Raw genomic sequence first — 21,780 nt, 5'->3', positions numbered from 1 at the left:
CTGTAGAATTGAGAGAGGTCCCGCAGGGCCCTTATGGCCTCTGGGAATACATTCCATATTTCAGGTGCTGCCACTGACGTTAATTTGGAATTCTGTAGAAACCTATTATATGGTTTACTAATCCTTGTTATCACAGACTCCATTATTGGCTGTCTTTCAAAAGTTAATCCATGTGGAATTTTGTGTACAGGATAAATCCCCTTCTCCTGTCAAAAGCCTTTTTCTAACCTGAGAATTGGCACTTTCTTTTCTGTGTCATCTAGCACAGCTGCCATCCCCTATGAAATAGAAATTGTATGTTATAGTTTTCTGAAGAAATTTGCTCTCTAGGATGGTTTCCAAATGGGGATGGGATTGTATGGCTTCTCCGTTGCAGCTGCAAATGAAGCACAACTGCAGTGGGACTTTCCACCCCAGAAATATAGAATACATAGAAGTATTCGGAAATGCAGTGCTGGAGTAGGAACCTATTCTGATTAAGCAAGGCTACTTGTATGTTCTTATAGAAAAAAGATCCAACAAAATTGTAGTTTAAATAGTAATTTAATGTGCACAGTGGTTTTATATCCTTACAACAACCTTACAAGGCAGGTCAAGATTTATGCTAAAAACCTGAAACAGCTAAGACAGTAGCTTGCCCAAAGCCATGGATAAGAAGAGGTTTGCACTGAGTTTGGCCAAGTTGACTCCTCGGTGCCGTGAAACGGGTGGATATCACCCGGGCCTGGTGGTGTTGCCAAGCCTCTCCCCAGCTCTTTTTGATTTATTAGTACTGCATGCTGGCCTACTGTTGAAAGTATAAAGGAGTTACAACTACTCACTATGTGTGTGGGCTGACAATGCCCAGGCCTCCCTTGGAGAGTTGCTAAGGGATTTTCTGGGGAAAGCAGTTTTCTGGATTTGTTGCTATTCTGAGAGTCTGCTGAAATTCGCAGAACGCCATTGTTCCTCTCTACAGCTGCATGCCTGTAGTGCCCTGCTCAGTGTACAGTTTTAGATAAATATTTCCCATCTTACAGGGGAGGGGTCATTAGCTGAATATCTGCCCTCTGAGAATATCTTTGATTCAATCCCCAGGATCTCATGAGCTATCACATGGGCTAGAGGGACCAATGGTTTGACTTTCTATATAAGGCAACATCATAATTAGACTTAACACAGTGAGGGTGAGTCCTCTCTTCATCCCAATCCTGTTGGGTTTGTAGTAGTCCAGAAGAAGTAGACGCTTACTTCCAAGGATTTACAATATCAGTAGCGACCAGATTTGATGGGAAGCATTTTAAGGAGTCAGTGGGCAATGTGAGCAGTAAACAAGCAGTGATTATGGAAAGACTCCTGGCCATCAATGCAATGAGCTGCTGCAGCCAAACTATTGTGAGGCAACTGGTAGAATCCTAAAGGAGGTAGGTAAAAAAAACCCCACCAGAACTCCAATATACTGCACTTGCAGAACCTCACAATGTACTAATCCAAGTTCTGTTCCTTTCTACAGATGTGTTTTGTATATTCTCTGGGGACCCAACCCCACAACTGTTGCAGAGGGGAAGGAAAGGAGACGATAAGATGAAATCTCCACAATCTGCAGCACAGATCTGGCAGTTCCTCACCAAGTTTATATAGTTCATTCATGTTATTTCCAACTACTAAATGCTCCTTACTGCCTGAGAGAATAAGGAGATGACAGTAAGGGCTAAAGAGCTAATTGAAAAGCACTAAGAAGGCAAAGAAATTTGCCCCCCCCCCCCACAATGTTGGGCTGAGAAAAGTCCAGAAGAAATTGGTCCAGAAGTGACCCATATTTTCTTCCATCCCAATCAATGAAGCTAACCAATTCAAACACCAAAGAAGCATCTCTGTGGTGAGAAAAATGACCAAAACAGATGGTGATCTGATGAAGGAGGAGCAGTATACTGAGAGTTCCATAGTAGTCATCTAAAGTTTTGTTCAAAGGCAGGCAGTGGGGGCAGCCATCCATTTTCTGCACCAAGACAAAACTTTCCTGGTAAGCAGCAAGAAGGTAACCTGGAAGAAAACAGTGGATGTGTCAAGTCAAGCACCTTCATGAACAAACTGGATTTTCTAACTATAGTGTTTGGCTTCCACCTTGAGGCCTGGGAGAAAGTATCTGTTGCATTGGCAATGTACAAAGAGGCTTGACAAAGTAGTAGTATTTTCAGTTCACCTGGTGGTCACACAACTGTTTTTGCTGGCTGCGGGTTTCCATATTTTGCAATTAAGTACCTAAAGGTTAAGAAAACATAAACATATACCGACAAGTGACAACATATACTTTTCCAAGCAAATTACTTTTTAATTTATAATTTTTTATATTTACAAAATAATTTTTTCTTCTGTCCCCCCCCCTCCGCTTTTTTATCTAGGAATAACTTCATCTTAGTATGCGTGTTAGGGCTTTTTTGTAGCAGGAACTCCTTTGCATATTAGGCCCTGTATGCTCTTGGAGGATTGGCTACATCAGGGGTGTGTAGGCTAATATGCAAAGGAGTTCCTGCTGCAAAAAAAGTCTTGCATGTTATATTATGTCAGGGGTGGCCAAACTGTGGCTTGGGAGCCACATGTGGTTCTTTCACACATATTCTGTGGCTCTTGAAGCTCCCACCACCACTGCCCTGTTGGCCAGCTTGCAGAAGGCATTTGTCTCTTGAAACCATTTCACCAAGCCAACCAGCAGCTTGGAGAATGCATTTAAAGAAAAAAAAATGCTTTCTTTCCACCTCTCCCTCCCTCCTCTCCACCTATATGCTTTCCTTCCTTTCTGCTCTTAAACATCTGACATTCATGTTTTTTGGCTCTCAAACATCTGCTGTTTATTCTGTGTGGCTCTTATGTTAAGCAAGTTTGGCCACCCCTGCATTATGTCAACAGCCCTGTTAGAATGTTGTTAGTTTGACTATTGAGAAGGCCAGTTGGGCTGAAACATCTCTGGTCAGGGTCAATCATTGTCACTTTTGGATGCCAGTACAGATTAATCAGTGATAACTGAGGCTATTTTAAAAATTAATAGTTATTTTTAATAATTTGTTTGAAATAAATTCATGTATTTTCATATATTTGTTAATATTCATTAATTTTTAAATTGACTTAAAATATTATTTGGCCTGTATGTTTGTTTTCTTACCTTTAGGTACTTAATTCAGTTTGTTTTGGGTTAAGTCCCCTTCTTTTTCGGTTTATGTCCCTAATTTTCGAAGTCAACCTGCTTATTTACAATGAATGAATTTCCACAGACTACTTAAAAGAGTCTACGCTCTCTTCTCCAAAAAGAAACCAAAAGTCAATTTCAACCTTACTTGTTTATATGATGTATGCTGAAATGAAAGGAGGAAATAACTTGAACAGCTATTGCCATACCACTGCTTCCTTAAACTGGCTGCCAGATGTGCAGATAGTAAACTCACAGTTACAAAGACTAACATCATGTCCTGTTTCAAGATGGACAAACAGTACAGGAGGTGCACATGCTCCTAGTAAGAAGCACTTCCTCTGAAAACTGAAAGTGCTTTACATGCATTGTCTCAGTAATTCCTAATTTGCCTAATTGTTTGATAATCTGCCTATTTTAGAAAGAGTGCAAATGATCAAAAAAATCTTGTAAGGTAGGTCAGATGAGTTTGTTGCTCATCTGAGGCTTGAACTAAGGATTTCCTGTCCCACAGCTTTTACTCCAGAAATACAGGGAATTAGAAAATGAAGGAGTTCTTAAAATAAAGATTCTTTAACACAACTTTAGGAGGACAAGTAGAGGGCACTGAAAGCACAGCCACTCTAACTCCCTCTTGAAGAAGTCACTATATTCAGATTGAGATCTGCCTCACGGATCTTCAATGATCATGTTTTCAATGATCTTTGTGCCCTCATTTTCAGAGGCAAGGTGGCCAGTGACATTTTTTATATCTCAACTCTGGAACAGGATCAGGTGGTATGACCTCTCACCGACACCCTGGTGAGCTGCTGCCAGTCTGAGAAGACAATATTAACTTCTTCATAAATCAATGGTCTAATTCAGTTTAAGGCAGCTCCATGCATATGTTCGATTTGCTAATGGCTGGCTCTTGTCCTGTGTGTTCATAGAATCACAGAATTGGAAGGAGCCATACAGGCCAACCCCCAGCTCAATGCAGGATCAGCCTACAGCATCCCTGACAAGTGTTTGTCCGGCCGTTGCTTAAAGATTGCCAGTGAGGAGGAGCTCACCACCTCCCTCAGTAGCTGATTCCACTGTTCAGCAACTCTTACTGTAAAAAAGTTTTTCCTAATATATAGTTGATACCTTCCCACTCTTAATTTAAACCCATTATTACAAGTCCTCTCCTCTGCTGCCAACAGGAACAGCTCCCTTCCCTCCTCTAAGTGACAGCCCTTCAAATACTTTAAGAGAGCAATCATGTAACCCGCTCCATTTCCTCTTCTCCAGACTAAACATACCCAAGTCCCTCAACCTCTCCTCATAGGGCTTGGTCAGCTTGTTCTTGCTTCCATTGGTAGGGTTTTTTTTTGCTTTGCCACTACATTGGTATGCATTGCTATTGGTATTGCTTCAGTTCTATAGTATAATTTTCTGATGCTCTGTTCATTTTACACTACTACTAGTTTTTTCCTTTTTTTACTATATATATATTATTTAATCATTGTAAGACACACCACACCATTTCATCATTGTAAGACACACCGTAATCATTTTGGTGAGAGTTTGAGGTGCATACATCATCATGTAGTTGCCTGCTCCAAAAATCAGCATGGTGTAGTAGTTAAGAGCAACTAATCTGGAGAACCAGGTTTGATTCTGCACACCTCCACATGAAGCCAGCTGGCTGACTTTGGGTCTGAGTCAGCTCTTTCAGAGCTCTTAGCCCAATAAATGAGTCTAGCTTGCCACCGAGTGGTGTATAATGATAAAAGAACTAGAAGTTCAGGCTGCCAGACAATCTTAGGATCTCCTGGCTATACTACACACTGATAACAACAACAACAACAGCTTGCTTCTGTTTGTGCCAAAACTATACCAGAATCCTCCTTTAAATGGTCTCGGCCTGCACATGGAACCCACCTTCAGCAGTTGCGGGACTTGGTGAGGGGCTCAGATTTCGGTTTCTTGGTTTGGAAGGTGATTCCGTCCCCTGGCAAAGGAGAGGCAATGAAGGGTGAGAGCCACACAAGGTACCACCGCTCTCCCAGGACATCCTGAAGATTGCTCCGCCATCCCAAGTCGTACTGGTGATCTCCTTCAAACCATTCTTTGGTCGTCTGTCCACGCAGTGTCAGCAGGACATGAAAGAGCAGGAAGCCAGTGCAGAAGAGGAAGCCCACCATGCAGACATCCGTCACAAAGGCATAAATGAAGGTTGTGACACTGACTTGCCCTATGAGAGAAATTCCAAGCTCAAGGGGTTCATTGGTTATTTCAACCACAGAACATTAAAAAAGAGAGAGGGAGCTGGGGAGGTGGAGGAGAGAGACAACATATATATGGGGTGTTGGGAATCTGGCCATTGTTGAGGATTCCAGAGAAGCTGATTCTCTATAGCTGCAAGAAAACATGTTGCCTTACAGAATCTTCAAATTAAGCAGATTCTTGCACCATAAAACTGCATATGAAAACATTTACATCCAGGTCATGTATCAAGCAGTGGAAGACACAGCCCTGTTGAAAACTTGCCACATCAGCAGTAACCCCGCCTGAAGCCCTAGTTCCCATTCTGCTAACTGGCACTGAAATTTTACCTTAGGCTTTCAATTGAATGGAATGACCCTGGAGATCAAATCCTTTTGGGAGAAAGGGCTGCAGAGAAATGACTTCCCCCTATGAAAGCACTAAATGAGAGATTAGACAGTTATGAAGAAAAAGAGCTAGTACAGAGTCATTTATGTGGAGGGTGGAAAGCAGGAACCTGATTATGAAGTGTCAAGAAAGTCAAGGTAGTAGGAGAAAGCAGCCCAGTATGGGGATAAAAGATAGAAGGGAAACCATGGGTCAAGGGAGGGCTTTTTAATGAATGGGTGAAACTGTAATGTGTTCGAGTTCATTTAAAATATTTATAGTCCACTTTTCTCTCCAAATGGGACTGAAAGTGAGTTACTTTCTCCCCTCATCCATTTTATCCTCACAACAGCAATCCTGTGAGGTAGGTCAGGCTGAGAGAGAATGACCGACCAAGCAAGGTTTCATGGCAGAGTGGGAATCTGAAGCAGGGTCAGCTAAATTCGGACACTCTAACCACTGTGTAATGCTGGTTCTCATGAATACAATAGGGAAAGAACCAGAGGAGGAGATAGGAACAGGTTGACAAGAGAGGTAGCAGCCAGCAGTTGGGAAGGGGTAGGATTAACGAGGCACTGAAGGCCTGAACAAAGGCAACAAGACAGCCAACTTGACAAGTGAGACAGGGAGGGAAAGGAAAAGACTGACATTATGTATCAGATATGGTAGAGAAGGAAGAGGAGTAAAATGGAGGGAGAGACAGGCGAGGAAAGCAGATACTTTCAGTTTTGACACTGGAGAAGACAACCTCTTGAGCAGAAAGTGATGAAGGGTGTGGCACTCCTTATCTTTAATTTATTTGTTTAGAAAGTTTATAGGCCAGCTCTCCACAGACCTGCTTGAGGAGCCACACAAAGGAAAATCAAATACAATAAAATCATGAGTACTATCACCATAATGTTATCAGCACTGATACAAACCATTAAAAAGAGCATTATGCAGCTTGAACCAATATTTGAAGAACTGTCTCCTTCCAGATGTCCCTATGCACCAACTATGGTTGTCAGGCATTTGCCTGTTGGCCATCACACCACTTAGGGTGGTCCATCTGGCATCGACCAGAGCCCAGGCCTTTTCCATCTTGGCTCTGGTTCTGTGGAATGTGCTCCCAGAAGGTAAGAAAGCCCCCCTTCCCCCAGAGAGATTCTAGAGGTGCTGCAAGCCCAGCCTGTTTGCCAGGGCCTTTGAGCTGATTTGAAAGGCATCTTTTAAGGGGATGTGGGGTGGGATTTCAGACTATTTGGTTTTAGCTGGGGGTGTCTGAACTATTATTGTAAGCCACCTTAAACCGAGAGGAAAGGTGGGATATAAATGTTTTAATAAATAAATATATGTTATGGAGGAGAGATGGTAGATCAAGAAGGAATAAAGAGAGAATTTTTCAGGTACTAGGCTAAATTATTTAAATGTGTTAAAGTAAAGAAGGAAAGGATGGAAGCGTATTTGCAAAAGATTAAAATAGCACCCTTAACTGAATATATGAAAAAAATCTTGAATGATCCAATTGAAAAAATAGAAATTGAAGCAGTGATTAACACAATGAAAATTGGAGAAGCACCTGGGCCAGATGGATATACAGCAAAAAAAATTAAATTTTTTAAAGAAGAATTAGTACCGAAACGTCAAAAATTGATGAATATGATAAGAATAAAAGGGAAAATACCAAATACATGGAAGGAAGCTGTAATTTCTTTGATTCCTAAGGAAGATAGAGATGTCACGAATGTAAAGAACTATAGACCAATTTCATTACTAAATAATGACTATAAGATATATACAAGAATTTTGGCAGAACGACTTAAACAATATTTGATAATCAAAGATTTCAGGTTTTCACGGCTGGTAACATCATTAGGGTTTGTAGAATCTTTCGGGCTCAAGTGCCGTGTTCTACTGGAGAAAGTTTTTCTTCCAGACGTTTCGTTCTCAGCTGCGGAAAACATCCTCAGTGGCGTTGCAGCCGGAGCAGGCACTCTGACCTTCTTGGCTGCTGTGCATTGAGTGAGACCAGGGCTGCTGGAGAGCTGCTATTTCTAGGCTGGAGGGGGTGTGGTGAAAGGGCAATTGGTTTGTGGATGTGCCCATTGTTTGGTGGGGCAGCCGTTTTTCCTCACCTGTCTCAGCTGTTATTTTTATCACTTCTGCTGGCACTATCCATAATGGTTTTCTTTCATCACTATATTTCTTATATTTCATCCAGGTATTCAACAAATTATTTCTTATATAATGGTGAGAGAAAAAAACTATCCATCTTTTTCTTCCCATAATACATATAAGCGTGCCAGCCGAATTTATTTCCATGACCTTCCAACACTAAAAGTTTTTTATTCAACAGCGTCACCCAATCTTTTATCCACACTAAACAAACTGCTTCATGATATAATCTTAAATCTGGTAATTGGAATCCTCCTCTTTCTTTAGCATCTATTAAAACTTTCATTTTAATCCTTGGTTTTTTCCCAGCCCATACAAATTCCGAAATCTTCCTTTGCCATTTGTTAAATTGTTTACTGTGTTTCACAATCAGAATAGTTTGAAACAAATACATTATTCTCGGCAAAATATTCATCTAAATTGCAGCTATTCTTCCAAGCAATGACAAGTTAAGCTTATTCCATTTTATTATATCTTCATCCATTTTACGCTATAGCTTTTCATAGTTATTTTTGAACAGGTCAAATTTCATTGATGCAAATACAAGATGATAAAGAAATAGATGGGTTGAGAGTTAAAGGATTTATTTACAAATATAGAGCATTTGCAGATGATATAATGTTTATAAATGAAAATCCTACACAAGTAACACCTTTGTTGTTAGCTAAAATACAAGAATATGGAGAACTGGCGGGATTTTATGTTAATAAAGAAAAATCAAAAATTTTATGTAAAAATATGCAAGTAAATAAACAAAAGGAGTTGCAGAGACTAACAGGATGTGAAGTTACCTCTAAAGTAAAATATTTGGGTGTGGAAATAACAATGAAGAATATTTGAAACCAATCGTATTTGTTATTCAACTCCACAGCAGTTAAAATACAAAGTGGCAAAATAGAATTGAAAACTGCTGTGGAGTTGAATAACAAATACGATTGGTTTCAAATGAAACAAATAAAGAGTTTGGTGGAAAATGATATTAAAACTGAAGGAATAAGATGAGAGCAAACAGAAATGGAAAAAGTTCTGCTTGGAGATAATGAAAAATTAATTTCAAAAACTTATAAGTTACTTTTAAAATGGTCTACAGAAGATGAAGTAGTGAAATCTCAAATGATTAAATGGGCAATAAATGTAAATAAAGAAATACAGATGGATACATGGGAATATTTATGGAAGAACTCTATGAAACTTTCAACATGTCAGAGTATTAAAAAAAACTGTTCTAAATGATGTATAGATGGTATATGACTCCTAAAAAATTGGCAAAGATGACAAGATGCCAGACAGATGTTGGAAATGCAAAAAACATGAAGGTTCTTTCTACCATATGTGGTGGACTTGTGAAAGAGCGAAAAAGTATTGGCAGATGATCCAACAAGAAATTTCTAGGATCTTGGGATATGAATTCAAGAAAGTTGCAGAGACTTTTCTGTTGGGATTACAAATGGAAAAATTTCCAAAAGAAGACAGAACTATAATTTGGTACTTGCTTTCAGCTGCTAGGACACTATATGCGCAGTTATGGAAGAAAGAAAAAATACCAGAAAAATGGGATTGGATTGTAAAAGTTATGACATGGAGTGAGATGGACAAATTAACAAGAACTTTAAGAGACTGTGATTTAGAAGATTTTAAAAGGGTGTGGAAAACATTTAGAAGTTATGTAGAAGACGAGTGGAAAGTAAAAGGACTTTGGACAATTTTTGATAATGATTAAACTTTAGAAGAAAGAAGAATATTAATTTTAGTTCTTAGTAATTAAGGGTACCTTTTAATGTTGGTATTTTGAGTAAATAACACTGGCGGGGGTCAAGTAACGGGGGAGGGGTGATTAGAAAGAAGCATATGGGATAGATGAAAAAAAGTTATTAACGGAAATTGTTACCATATGTTATCAATAAAATTGTTTAAAACAATAAATAAATATATGTGAAACAGCCCTCAGGCAAGAATTAAACATAAAAACAGCTTTATAAGAAGGAATGCTTTGATGACATGGCTAGTTAAAGAGAAACAGTTTGGCCAAGGACTTAGTTTAAAACAATTTTATTGGTAACATATGGTAATAAATCTATATCTTACATCTTTTTAAAAAAGCGCTTCTTTTATGTACCCCATATATTACTTTCTACCCATCCCTCCCCCCGTTACTTGACCCCCGCCGGTGTTATTTACTTAAAATGCAAATATTTAAAGGTACCCTTAACTATTAAAACAAAAATTTATATTCTTCTTCTTTTTAAAATTTAATCATTATCAAAGATTGTCCAATGTCCTTTTATTTTCCACTCTTTTTTTACATATCCTCTAAACTTTTTCCATTCTGTCTTAAAAACTTCTAAATCATAGTCTCTTAATATTCTTGTTAATTTGTCCATTTCACTCCATGTCATAACTTTTATAATCCAATCCCATTTCTCTGGTAAGGAGTGAGCCAGGCCTGGACATAAATGAGGCAGGTGGTTCACTGTGACACCAGGAACAACACTTCTTACCTATCAGCAGCATGAGCCATGGCACAACAAGCAGAAGGACTGTATGGACAGGAGTCCCCTCCTGTTGTAGCAACATGACTACCTTGGCGTTGAGCAGGCAACCAAACAGCAGGGCAGCAGCGCCGTGCAGCAGCAGGCAAAGGAAGTAGCGGTAGTTCTGGTAGCCCAAGCACTGGCCCAGTAGCGTGCAATGGTGGTCACGCCGCAGGACACAAACATTGCAGGAGAAGCAGTGAGCACAGCGGGGAGGCACGTGGGTCTGGCAGGAGTAGCAGTAACTGGAAGAAGAAGAAAGGGCATGACTGGCTACAGAATGGCAGTGATGGTACCTCCGTACTCCCATTACTCTCCCTTCAAAGCTGGCATCTCCCCTTGCTCACTACAAGGATGCTACCCTTCTATTTTCAAGAGTTCTAGCTCTTCTCTATTAATAAAAAATATTTTAAAGAACTCAAGTGAAAGGATCTGGGCTTGTGCAGAATGCATTTCCTGTCCTCCAATTGCATCTCATTTACTCTGAATGACTAATTTATCTATTAGTACCTTTGCTTTCATTATGTATTTATTTTTCAATCTCATCTTGCAAAACTGTTTCTCCCATCCCACCTATGCTGCCGATGTTACTCTGTATGGTGCTGCAAGATTTCTGTTTAATCATAAAGGGGCCTCACAGCAACTCAAAGGTCAACAGATTTATCTGGGCACAGGTTTTCATGGACTAAAACTGCTTTGTCAAATGGATGGAGCCATATTCTCAGCTGGCAGATACACATCAGTACATTGTGGTGGGAAATATTACCACTGAGGGCCAAAACAACATTAAACACAAGAAGTCTGTGCCAAGCTGATATACATAAGAGCACCCCAATTCCAACAACAATTAATAGCACAAACTTTTTACCTTCACCAGTTAATACCTGATATGGAGAGAATTTTGGTTCCCTTCAAACAAATACAATCAAGCTAATAATTCTATTTGGGCAATTTCATACTAAACAGAGTCTCCCTTTTTTCCACTGAAGATTGCTAAACTCAGGTTAGCAGCAAAGAGTCCTGAGAGACTGAAGTTACTCTCCAAGGTAGTGGATTACTGCCATTTTTGAGCCAATTTTTGCTGCCCTTTATTCTTTTGAGCCAATTTTTGCTATGTACACAGAAAAAGGGTGTGGCAAGTGATGTTCCTTGTGAAGGAACCTCCTCAAGTTCTGATGTTATTAGTATGTCCTGTGTTGCTTGATTGGTACTGGACCCAGCATTACTGCTGGAGAAGCAAGTTAACATAGCCAGTTTGGTTTACACTGGAAAATGGACCCCAACCATGATTTGGCCTACCTGGATCCATGCCACAACAACATCAAGACTAGACTATTGTAATGTACTCCAGACGGGTCTACCCTTGAAGTCAACTCAGCGATTCCACCTGGTACAAAATTTCAAAGCTCAGGTATTACCAGCTGTTAGGCAGTGCATGCATATTATGCCTATCTGAAGTCACTACATTGGTCCCCAATCAGTTATTGAATTCAAAATACCATCTATAACATACAAAGACCTCCATGGCCTTGGCTACTCATCAATGTTCACTCTAAGCTGCAGAATCTTGTGAGCAAAAATTCTACTTTATGAGCTACTGGCATTAAAGTTGTGAGTTACTGCATAAATTATTCTGCTCTGGGGCCATTTTTCCTGAGCTAAGACAAAAAGGTGTGAGCTAGAGGCTAAAAATCTGTGAGCTAGCTCATGCTAACTCAACTTAGAGGGAACACTGTCACTCATATCTGCCCTCTCCTCCTACACCACATTAGCTTTGTGCATTTGAACAGGGCATTCTGCAGCTGCCACCCACCAAATGGACAAGATCAACAACTGTCCATACAAATCCATTGTCTGTTGTAGGTCCTACTTTGTGGAATGGCCTGCCTAAGGAGATCAGGAAAAGTCCCACACTGCAAGCTATGTAAAACAGAATTGTTCAGGAGAGAATTTTTATAAAGGAAATAGGGCTTTACTGTAACAGAATGGTTCAGGAGAGTGCTTTAATAAAGGAAACAGGACTGCCACTAGTCTATACCACTATATATGCTACGTTATCTATATGTATTAACTTGCTGTTACTGCAGGCTAGATGTCTTGAATTCTGTAGCTTTGGGGTCCCACTATGTCCAATTCCCACTCCATCCCCCCATGCATATATCTGCTATTTATTTGATCAAACGAGCTCTGGTGTACAGAAACGCCTGCTATGTTAGGGTTGCCAACTCTGGCTTGAGGTGCTAGCCAAAATGAATTTGTTGGCTTTTTAAAAAAACAAATGCCATAGCTTGACTCCTGTTTGCTCCAGCTACAACAGACTAAAATAAAAACCTGTTTTTCCAAAACAAATTACTCTCCTAATAAAAGTCCTGGGGAGGGGGACAGAGTACCCCAAAGCACATGCAGAGTTCTCGCGAAATCAGACACCGAACTTAGCGGTCCCAATATTATCAGCAACCCCTTGGCCAGGCTTGACCCTTGCCTTGTTCCCACCATAAGCCACGCCCCCTCTCTCCCAAGCCCCTCCTACTCATCCTCCGCTCCCGCCCCCTTTGGCCATAAGTGCCATCGATCAAGTTTTGCCTCGACCCCACCTACAGGTGGAGGCCAGTCACTCACTCCCATCCTTGTCCCGCCCCCGCAAGCATGACGCCACGCGTGCTGGGTGAGGCGGTGATGAAACGGCGTGCATTCTCAAGCGCGTTCCCGAGCAGGAAGAGTAGGGATACCAGCGACGAGAATGGGAACGGCTGCCCCTTTTCGTGCTCGTGCCCGTCACCGTCTTCGTGCCGTAGCTGCACCAACACCACGAATACCTCTAAGATGAGCGCGCCCCCCAGCACCGCCCCCGCGCACAGGGGCACCGCGTTGCGGCCCCAACCGTTGCCAGCCATAGCAGCGCATGCGCAAGTGGCGCGCGCTCTAGTTCTCTCTTCCTCCTCCTGTTATTTTTTTTGTCCTCGGCGCGCTCTGTGTTTTCAATAATACCATTTTCGCCAATCAGCGCCTCTCGGCTCCGCCTTTATACGCTTGATTGATGGCACTCCTTGCCAATCTCTTGTTAAGATCCGTGGTTCTCTAGCTTCTTTTCCCAATGTTTTGGATATTTTACCTCAGAAAGGGCAGGTAGATAGCCTGAATGGGTGGGTAAGTTTGTTAGGGCTGATTATTTTATTTAGATTAAGAATAGGTTACTCAGTAAAAAAAGCATAAAGGTGGATTCCTTTTCCTAGCAGCATCGTCCTGGGTGAGCAGTATCGTTTGGGATGATGGTCTGAAGGGGCTAACTGTGAGGGGGGGAATACAACCTTTGACTATATTTAAAGTTAGAGGCCCCTCGAAATTTAACATGTGGGTGTTTGTCTCTTGGTGCTGTATTAGCAGGCTGACTATGGAGAACTTTTAAAGTTATTTTATCAAGTGCTTGGTGGCTCCAGTGCTTGTGCAGAGTTCTCTTCTGATTGAGGATGAAATTTTCTCCAAGAAAAAAGACAAAGATTTCAAACCTGAGCAAAATTCTGCCATTCCTGAACTGTGCAGACCAAACCTGGCATTTAGCAGCTAAGTGCTCTGTTGTGGAAGAATAGATAAGGGCTTGCAGCCCAGTTCATCAGATGCGGGGGGTAGTTCAGAAGTGTGGTAGGCCCTCCTTGGTGTACAAAGTAGATTCTCAACTGTTACATCATGCAGAAAAAAAGGATTGTGTTTAGTTGAAGATAGGAAATTAATTGGATTTGCTTTTTTAACTTTAGTCCCTATTAGTGGTTCACAGTATTAATAAAATCCAAGATTTCACATCTTTCAGTTAAACCATAACAAGCGTAGCTAGAAGAAGAGATGTGGGTGGGGAGAGAGAACAGATGGAAAACCTAGTTTACTGAACTCAATGAACCTCTGAAACAAAATATAAATTTGAAAATTTCACAATTAAGAACATGAGTGGAGGGAGATGTAGAATGGGCAAGTCTGAGCTAAACCATGAGCTGGTATCTGCTGGATTCTTTCTTAACTTGACCTTTTAGCTGCCAGATTCTATTGCTATGTTCTCTAAGCTTACCTCTCCCAGAGTTCCAGGCTGGGGTGACTAGAAATCAGTATTCTAAAAAGCAAATATTACTCAGTTTTTCACACACACCCATCTTCCTGGACCCTGGGATCTCTGAGTGAAGACACCTGAACCTGTGAGACAGTCTTATCTTCTTTTTCCTCTAACAAACTCTTTCCCACTGATTCTAAGAATAGCCTTGAAGTAACAGGAGCAGCCTGCAGAACTGCAGATTTTTCATTAGCAGCATGGATTATACAAATGTTGGCAAAAAAAAAAAAAAGACTTAACCTCTTTGGAAACTGGCCCAAATCTGTGTTCATTATATTCAGGATAGAACAGGCTAAATGAGAATCCTTGTCACTCATCAAGCCAGAAACACCCTCCCTCCTTCTACCCTTAGTTTTGAGTTTAAATCCAATGCTAGAAGTAGAATGACAGTTCAGGCAAATGTTATTCATGCAAATTAATTTATTGACTTATTTACTTCATTTCTACCCTGCCTTTCCCCCAATGGGGATCCAAAGCTGTTTACATCCTTCTCCATCTTATCTACACAACAATCCTGTGAGGTAAGTTAGGCTGAGATCAGGTAACCCAGCAGACTTAAATGGCAAAGCAGGGATTTGAACCCAGGTCTCCCACACTGGACATGCTAACCACAGCACAACACTAGCTGTCTTCCTTCTGGGAGAAGTGGACATCCAATCACTTTCCAGGATTGAACTAGACATAATTCCAGGTTTTTTGCAGCAAGTTTAGTGCATCCAGTAGCAACATGATGGAGAAGATCCCTCTTCATTTAGAAGGGTGATCAATAGATTTTCAGTATATGTACTGTTAGTGCTAATAATACGAGTATAAGAAAGTTAAATGGAGCCCTTTTTCAATACTTTGATTTAACTGTGGGACATGTGAAGCAATTGTAAAGATAAGTGCTTCTGAACATATGCGGAGTGTATCTTCGCACATACAAATAAGTAATCAAATGAGGCAACCCTACATTCTTCTGGGATTGGAAGAATAGATCCCAGGACTCAATGATGGTTGACAGTAGTGAAGCTTGAGTCCAGTGTTGCTTGTTTAGAAATTAAGTCTGTTCTATCCTGAGGGATCAGAGTAGGTAATATTACAGGAAGTTGAACAGTAAGCAAAAATGGGGGGAATGTCTTACATGAAATGAGTACTGTACATTTTGATGAGTTCTGTAGTTCAACATTTCAAAACTAAAACTAATCCATAATTGTAAATTTGGTGGGGGGGCTCATTCTGTGATAATTCTGTGTGTGTTTTGAAAACTTAAGTATTCCTGAAGCTGCAGGAATTTTACTGATCTAGGAATTTTTGGTCTTCCTAAGCTTCCAAACATGATTCCTCTGCCATATATATATATATATATATATATATATATATATATATATATATATATATATATATATATATATTCTTGCAGCTGAAGACATCTAATTGTTTTCTTGTATTTTACAGGTAGGTTTAATAGGGTTTTTTCCCATGCACTTCTAATGCACTTGGCTCAGATATGAACCACTGCCAAACTACAGGAAGACCATTGTTCACAACGCAGCCTTTGCTCTGTATTCAGCATGGATTGTGTCAGACACAGCATTTGCATATCTCAAAGGGGCGATTTCCCCTTTAAGAGCCTGCTGGGTCTGCTTTAAAGGGGGATCCTTGACTTGCCAGCAGCTGTCTTCACCCCCATCTGGTTGGTAGGGACATTTGTACTGTCCCCTCCCCTTGGCCTTTTTAAGATGGAACCTGATCCGCCTTCCCAGGGCTGATAATACTTATTGAGGACTGGTCACGTGGGCTGGTTTTGACAGGTGCAGCTGCAAAGCAGGCAGGCACAGCCTGGGAGGATTGGGGGATCTTGACCTCCAAGAGGAGCTGAAGGGAGTGAACAGAAGAGAAGGGGGCTAAGTGTAAGGACGAGCACAGGGCACTGTGTGGGTAGTGGGGAGCAAGATAAGTGCATAGAAAAGGGGGTGTTCAAGACAGAAGGGACATGGCGACGCAGGTAGAAACGCACATCCAGTATAACCACTCATACATGTCAACTGAGGACTACATGGCCCAGGAGGAGGACTGGGATCGTGACCTGCTGCTCGATCCTGCCTGGGAGAAGCAACAGCGAAAGGTAAGGGGCAAATGAGTGGGGAACACTCATTAGATCCAGGAGAGGATTGCCAGTTCTGCTGTCCTTTTCAGAGTTGGGAGAGTCCTGGAGGCCCACATCACCAACTTTAAATAAGCCTTTCCAAGTTTACTTTGTGTTCTTTAGTTTGGTATTCATGGTGAATCACTGGCAATGTTAAATTGCATAAGTTAGTGTAGAGACAGCCGCAGCAACTTACAGGTTTTTCTGTTGCCAGTCCAGAAAAGTGAGGTAAGTCCCCCAAGGAAGTCCAGCTTGATGGGTTAGAACACGGTCAGCCTAAATGTACAGGCAATCCAATTGAATGATTAAGGTGACTATACAGATTTTTTGGGCATTAGTGAAATGTTTCCGGGAACACCTCTCCTTGGCAAAACTGGATTAGCCCTGGGTGAAAGTTTGGAAAACAGGACAAATGTTTTGCAAACCACTGTTACACAGAACTGGATGCATAACCTGGTTGGTCCCTGGGATTCTAGTGAAGAAGGATTTCTGTGAATTTTCAAGAATGGCTTCTGTGATGATGGCCTGCAAAGGAATTTGCTGCTAGGATCTGAGGATGCTTCTGTTCTCTCTGAAGTCCATTTTATCCAAAAATATGTTTAATGCTAGCAACTCATTTCTGCAAAGTGCCTTCCTCCTGGATTTGGAAGACAGACTTTTTACTTACAGGCAGAATGCACTGTAAGGCTTACAGCCATCAAGACGAGGGACACCCTGTAGGAGGCAGCTGCTACCCCCACATATCAGACACCTCCGCAGCTGTCCCTTCCCATCAGCCAAATCTACATCCCGTAAGGAACATCGGTGACATTTTGGGTTGGAGTACGTCAGGAGGGACTCACACTCAGGATATTTGCCAGGGGTGGGGGAAGGAGGTACAGAGAAGAGGAGGGGAGAGCATATGTCACAAGAGTGGAATCCATCAAGGGCCAGAGCTGTGTCTGAGCTATGCCTGGAATGATGGAGACTGAAGGGAGAGGGAAAGGAATGGCCTAAATATATCTCTATGTGGTACTGGGGAACATATCCCAGTGGCTGAGTTTTAAAATGGCATCACATATGGGGATGTCCTTATCACAAAACATTCAGAAACAACCTCAACTGTTTCCCCCAGCTTTATAGACTTTAGATTCTCACTCCAGTGCAATCCTTGGTGTGATAAACAGTGATGTGCAAAACTGCAGATGCTGCTGGTTGCATGAATCATGACGAGTTGCCAGGATTCATTGATATAATCAGTGGAAGAATAATTCCTGCTTAAAATGTCTAGGGGCTTTATGTGTTTTATATATGTACAAAAATCAAAAATGCCCCTGGCAGAGCACTGCAGTAACAGAAAAATACACCTCATGGCAAAATTCTGCCTTCAGATAAAAGAGTCCTCTGCAAGATAAACCCTCAGGTGCAAGAACTCTAAAACAGCCACATTTCACATATATAGTCCTGCTCACAAGTAGCAGCATGCTGTCATATTCATGTGCCAAGAGACATATTCCAACACAATCTGTTCATAGGCGTTCACAACCTGCTCTCAGGCACTTTTTCCTTCCAAATATCCTCGCCTACACATGCATTCATGGGTACCTTTTGACATGCTTGCACACACTGTTCTTACTGTGTTGTTTGAAACACCTTGCACAAAGAAAATAAACTAGCATTATGTAGAAAATAAGGTGCTGGATTTGGACTTTAGTATAGATTCCTGCTTGGCTAGTGCTTAGATCAAGGGAGGGCACACTTTATGCTTTTGGGAGCTATTTGTTTTTTTCAAGAGCCTTGGAATCCACCAGTCACAAAATGATGGTGAGGAAAAAAGTCACAAAATGGCAGTTTGTACAAAAAAAATTACAGTATTCCAGAGAAGGAATGAAGTGAAGAAACCTTTCCTCTGCTAGTTTCCCAAGGTAACACCCCCCATTGTAACCAGTGTTCCCTCTAATTGAGTTAGCATGAGCTAGTTCACAGATTTTCAGCCTCTAACTCACACATTTTTATCTTAGCTCAGGAAGGATGACCCCAGAGCACATTAATTTATGCAGTAGCTCACTAATGTTAGTAGCTCACAAAGTAGAATTTTGCTCACAAGACTTTGCAGCTTAGAGGAAACATTGATTGTAACTTGGCCTTTCAGGGGGGAAATATATGGTTATGTTTATGCTTACTCTGGAAGAGGCAAATAGCAACTTTGATACAGAGGTAAAGAGTCAAAAATACAGCCATTTTATGTCCAGAGTAAGCATATGTGTGTGAAGGAGCAGGAAGAGATGTCTTTGGAAGAGGCACTCTTCCAAAGCCATCCAGACCATCTGTGTTTGTATGTGCACAAACACACCTAACCTCCTTGGCATGGAAAAAAAGGAGAGAAGCTGCTGTGGTGACTTTGAAGGGAATGATTTACAGCAGAACTGGAGGAGGGGCGGAAAGCCGCTTTTAATTGGTGGGAGCTAGACAGGTAATTACTGAGTGACTTTCTGCCAACCCTTTGAATACCTGATTGGCTTTAGCCATCATATCACTCTCTCTTTCAGCTTCAGTTCTTAAAATGAATTTGACAGTAGTGGTTTATTATAGGATTGTTGTGCAAGTGAGCAATGAGATCTTATGCATGGATTGTTTTTCTTAGCTTGGATGCTGCTGGGAGGAGAAATTCCCCCTGCTTCCTCGCAGCACCTTGGTGGTTTTGTGCATCTCCCACATTTTCCCTGGCTTTTACAACACTATTTCCAAAATGTGCTTTGCTACAATGCTTAAAAAGATTGCAGCAAAGTTGGAGTGCCAGCATGTAGACAGGAAAGTTTGGACCTTTGTGGTCCCTCCTAAATTGTTGCCATTTTCCTTGACCCCATCCACCTTCTCTGTGCTACTGGGGAACTTTTTGCCTTTTTTAAGGTTTTGAGGGGGTTGTAGTGCAAGTAAAAAGTCTGCCAAAACGTTGTGAAAGCAACGTCACCCCAGAGTTGAAAACAACTGATGCTTGTACAGGGGACTACCTTTACCTTTTTTTTAGTACAAGTAATTGACATGCTGATATAATGCTATATTGCTGATCAATGACAAATTCAAAAAAATCTTGAGTAAGTAATCTTGATGCAGGAGACTGGGGCACAGAACGTGTGGGGAAGCCCACCAAGTGGAAGCTGCTGCATTGAATTGTCAGCTGGAAACGACTGAAGAGCATCACTGTGGGTGAGAACCCCGGTATCTGCACTGAACACAAACTATGTGACAGCAATGAGTATGCTGATGAGAAGAACAGATCTGCAGTGGTTGGAGCACATAAACCTTCGCCTATTTCAGAACCTGAAAGGAGGTAGGGAGAAGGGAACTGAGAGAAAACAGCAAGCTGCTATGTAGAATATGAAGCTATCCATTCCAGTCTGTGTTACTCATAAAGTTTATAATCTCCCTTGTCCAAAGCATGAACCATAACCCCTGAAAATCATTCAAACCTGTTTGTCCCCAGGGTCTATGTGGGACTATACACTCCTGGCCTTTGAGGTGTGGGCATCATTCCCACTGACCTCATTGCTAAAAGCATTTCTCCACCTGTTACTTTGGGCCCAAGGACTTGGCAAATTATGAAGCTCTTGACTCACAGCTGTGGGGAGGGCCAGGCGCTGAAGCCTGCACAGCAAACCTATATGTCTTTTTGGTTCAAGGCATTGCTCAGGCCTAGAGTGAGGCAGGATCCCCAAAAGGACTTTAAGTACAAGATATGGAGCATCTGTCCCCTGCATGGGCTATTTGGTTCTGTGTCCTGGCTTCCAGGTGACTCATGAGAGACTTCCACAATCTGGTCAAACTAGATATTCTTGTATTCTCAATCCTGCACTTCTTTTCCTTCAGTTCCAGTTATGCTGGCTAACATAGGTGTGAACGTGCTAAAATAACACATGCAATTAACGAGGGTATGCCATATTTTAGAAAAGACAAAACCAGATAGCTCTGACTTTGGGATCAGGAGCAGGTGGCCCTCCTTCAATGTCTGGCAGGGATTCTTGCCATCTCTGCAGTTTTTGTCCCAAGGGACAGGATATTGAGTTAGTTGACCTCTCTGGGGCATTAAACTAACTCAGCCCCAGTCCCCTAACAAAACAGTAGTCAGATTACTCAAGAAGGTTTTTGTTCTATCTCTGGGAAAATTGATTTCAGAATAATTTTGTAAATAGTGACGTACCTGTCCATCTTTCTCATAGATCTAGGTTAATTCATATGAACAAGCAAAATCTCTTTCCTGTCTTTTTCCAAGATGTCTTCTTGAAAAGCAGCCTCTTGAAACACATAATAGGTTGAGAGAACATGAATCAGTTCATCTCTGAGATTTTAAAACTGATCTCCCATATCAAAACAAACCATTCCAATTAACGCACCACTCTGGCATACTTTAATAAATTAAATACATAGGGGTCTGCACGTGAACAATGACTTCTGCTCAGCCATCTGGAGAATTATCTAAGTGTTGTGAGGAGGTGCCATTTTGCAAGTCCAACCTCCGTTTCTTCTCCTGAGATGCTCTTCTTTCCCCTCTTTGCTGATATGGGATTGTTCCCCTAATGAACAACCCTTGCAGTATGGCTTGGGACACCATTTCCTGCTGATGCTAGAGGTCTGTGGGGGTGGGGGTTTGCAGCAACGGGGTATCAAGTAACTGCTGCTGTTCCAGAGGCCTTGCCCATGTAAGGCAGTTTCTAAAAACTACCCTCGGCAGTACTCCCCTTGCAAGGAGGCAGCGGATGAGCTAATGGTTGTATTTTGAAAGAGGGCAGAGCTTAATTAGGATACAAGAAGGGTCTCCCCTCCCCCAAGAAATGGATGGGCAGGCAAATGGGAAGGCCTGGCCTCCTCCAAGAGAAGCTATTTAAAGAGGCTTGTATGGCTGCGTTAATTAATTTAAGGGAGTAGTTCAGGTTTTGGGAAGGTAGAGCAGTTGTTTCTTTTTTTCTTGAGAAAAATATTAGGTGAAGAAGTGGTACGTGTAGATTATCACTTTCACAGGTCTGATTATCACTTACAGATCTGGAATTGTACTATGGGTGATTTGCTGGAGATTTTTAAAACCCTTTTGCTATGCTCTACTATTCTAAATGGATCC

General features: G+C 41.5%; 2 protein-coding genes across 2 annotated transcripts in view; one reads left to right on the top strand and one right to left on the bottom strand.

The window, feature by feature from the left end:
* Positions 1 to 524: 524 nt before the first annotated feature.
* ZDHHC24 (zinc finger DHHC-type containing 24) lies at positions 525 to 13,414 on the bottom strand. The gene is made up of 4 exons (XM_060252021.1): positions 13,084 to 13,414; positions 10,432 to 10,709; positions 5,069 to 5,381; positions 525 to 2,022 (listed from the first exon to the last, which is right to left on the bottom strand). Exons 1-3 carry the CDS (start codon positions 13,356 to 13,358, stop codon positions 5,071 to 5,073), a joined length of 864 nt encoding a protein of 287 aa, XP_060108004.1. The 5' UTR covers positions 13,359 to 13,414; the 3' UTR covers positions 525 to 2,022; positions 5,069 to 5,070.
* Positions 13,415 to 16,323: 2,909 nt separating this feature from the next.
* The window catches only part of ACTN3 (actinin alpha 3), a 56,552-nt gene continuing 51,095 nt past the window's right edge, over positions 16,324 to 21,780 (top strand). The window contains exon 1 of the mRNA XM_060252007.1: positions 16,324 to 16,667. Coding sequence (XP_060107990.1) covers positions 16,536 to 16,667 — 132 coding nt within the window. The 5' untranslated portion in view covers positions 16,324 to 16,535. The remainder of the gene's footprint in view (positions 16,668 to 21,780) is intronic.

Source organism: Heteronotia binoei, chromosome 1 (assembly GCF_032191835.1).
Source record: "Heteronotia binoei isolate CCM8104 ecotype False Entrance Well chromosome 1, APGP_CSIRO_Hbin_v1, whole genome shotgun sequence".
In the NCBI taxonomy this organism is placed as follows: Eukaryota; Metazoa; Chordata; class Lepidosauria; order Squamata; family Gekkonidae; genus Heteronotia; species Heteronotia binoei.
Note: the sequence above shows the minus strand (reverse complement) of the source record. Positions and strands in the feature narration are given on the sequence as shown.

Bases quoted from the DNA above. Each gene is read 5' to 3' on its own strand.
- ZDHHC24 (XM_060252021.1), bottom strand. From the start codon at position 13,358: ATGGCTGGCAACGGTTGGGGCCGCAACGCGGTGCCCCTGTGCGCGGGG. The intron at 10,710-13,083 runs GTGAGTGACTGG...TTCTTCTTCCAG, and splicing joins GGGGCGGGACAAGGATGGGA to TTACTGCTACTCCTGCCAGA. The intron at 5,382-10,431 runs GTAAGAAGTGTT...TTTCTCTCATAG, and splicing joins ATGGCTCATGCTGCTGATAG to GGCAAGTCAGTGTCACAACC.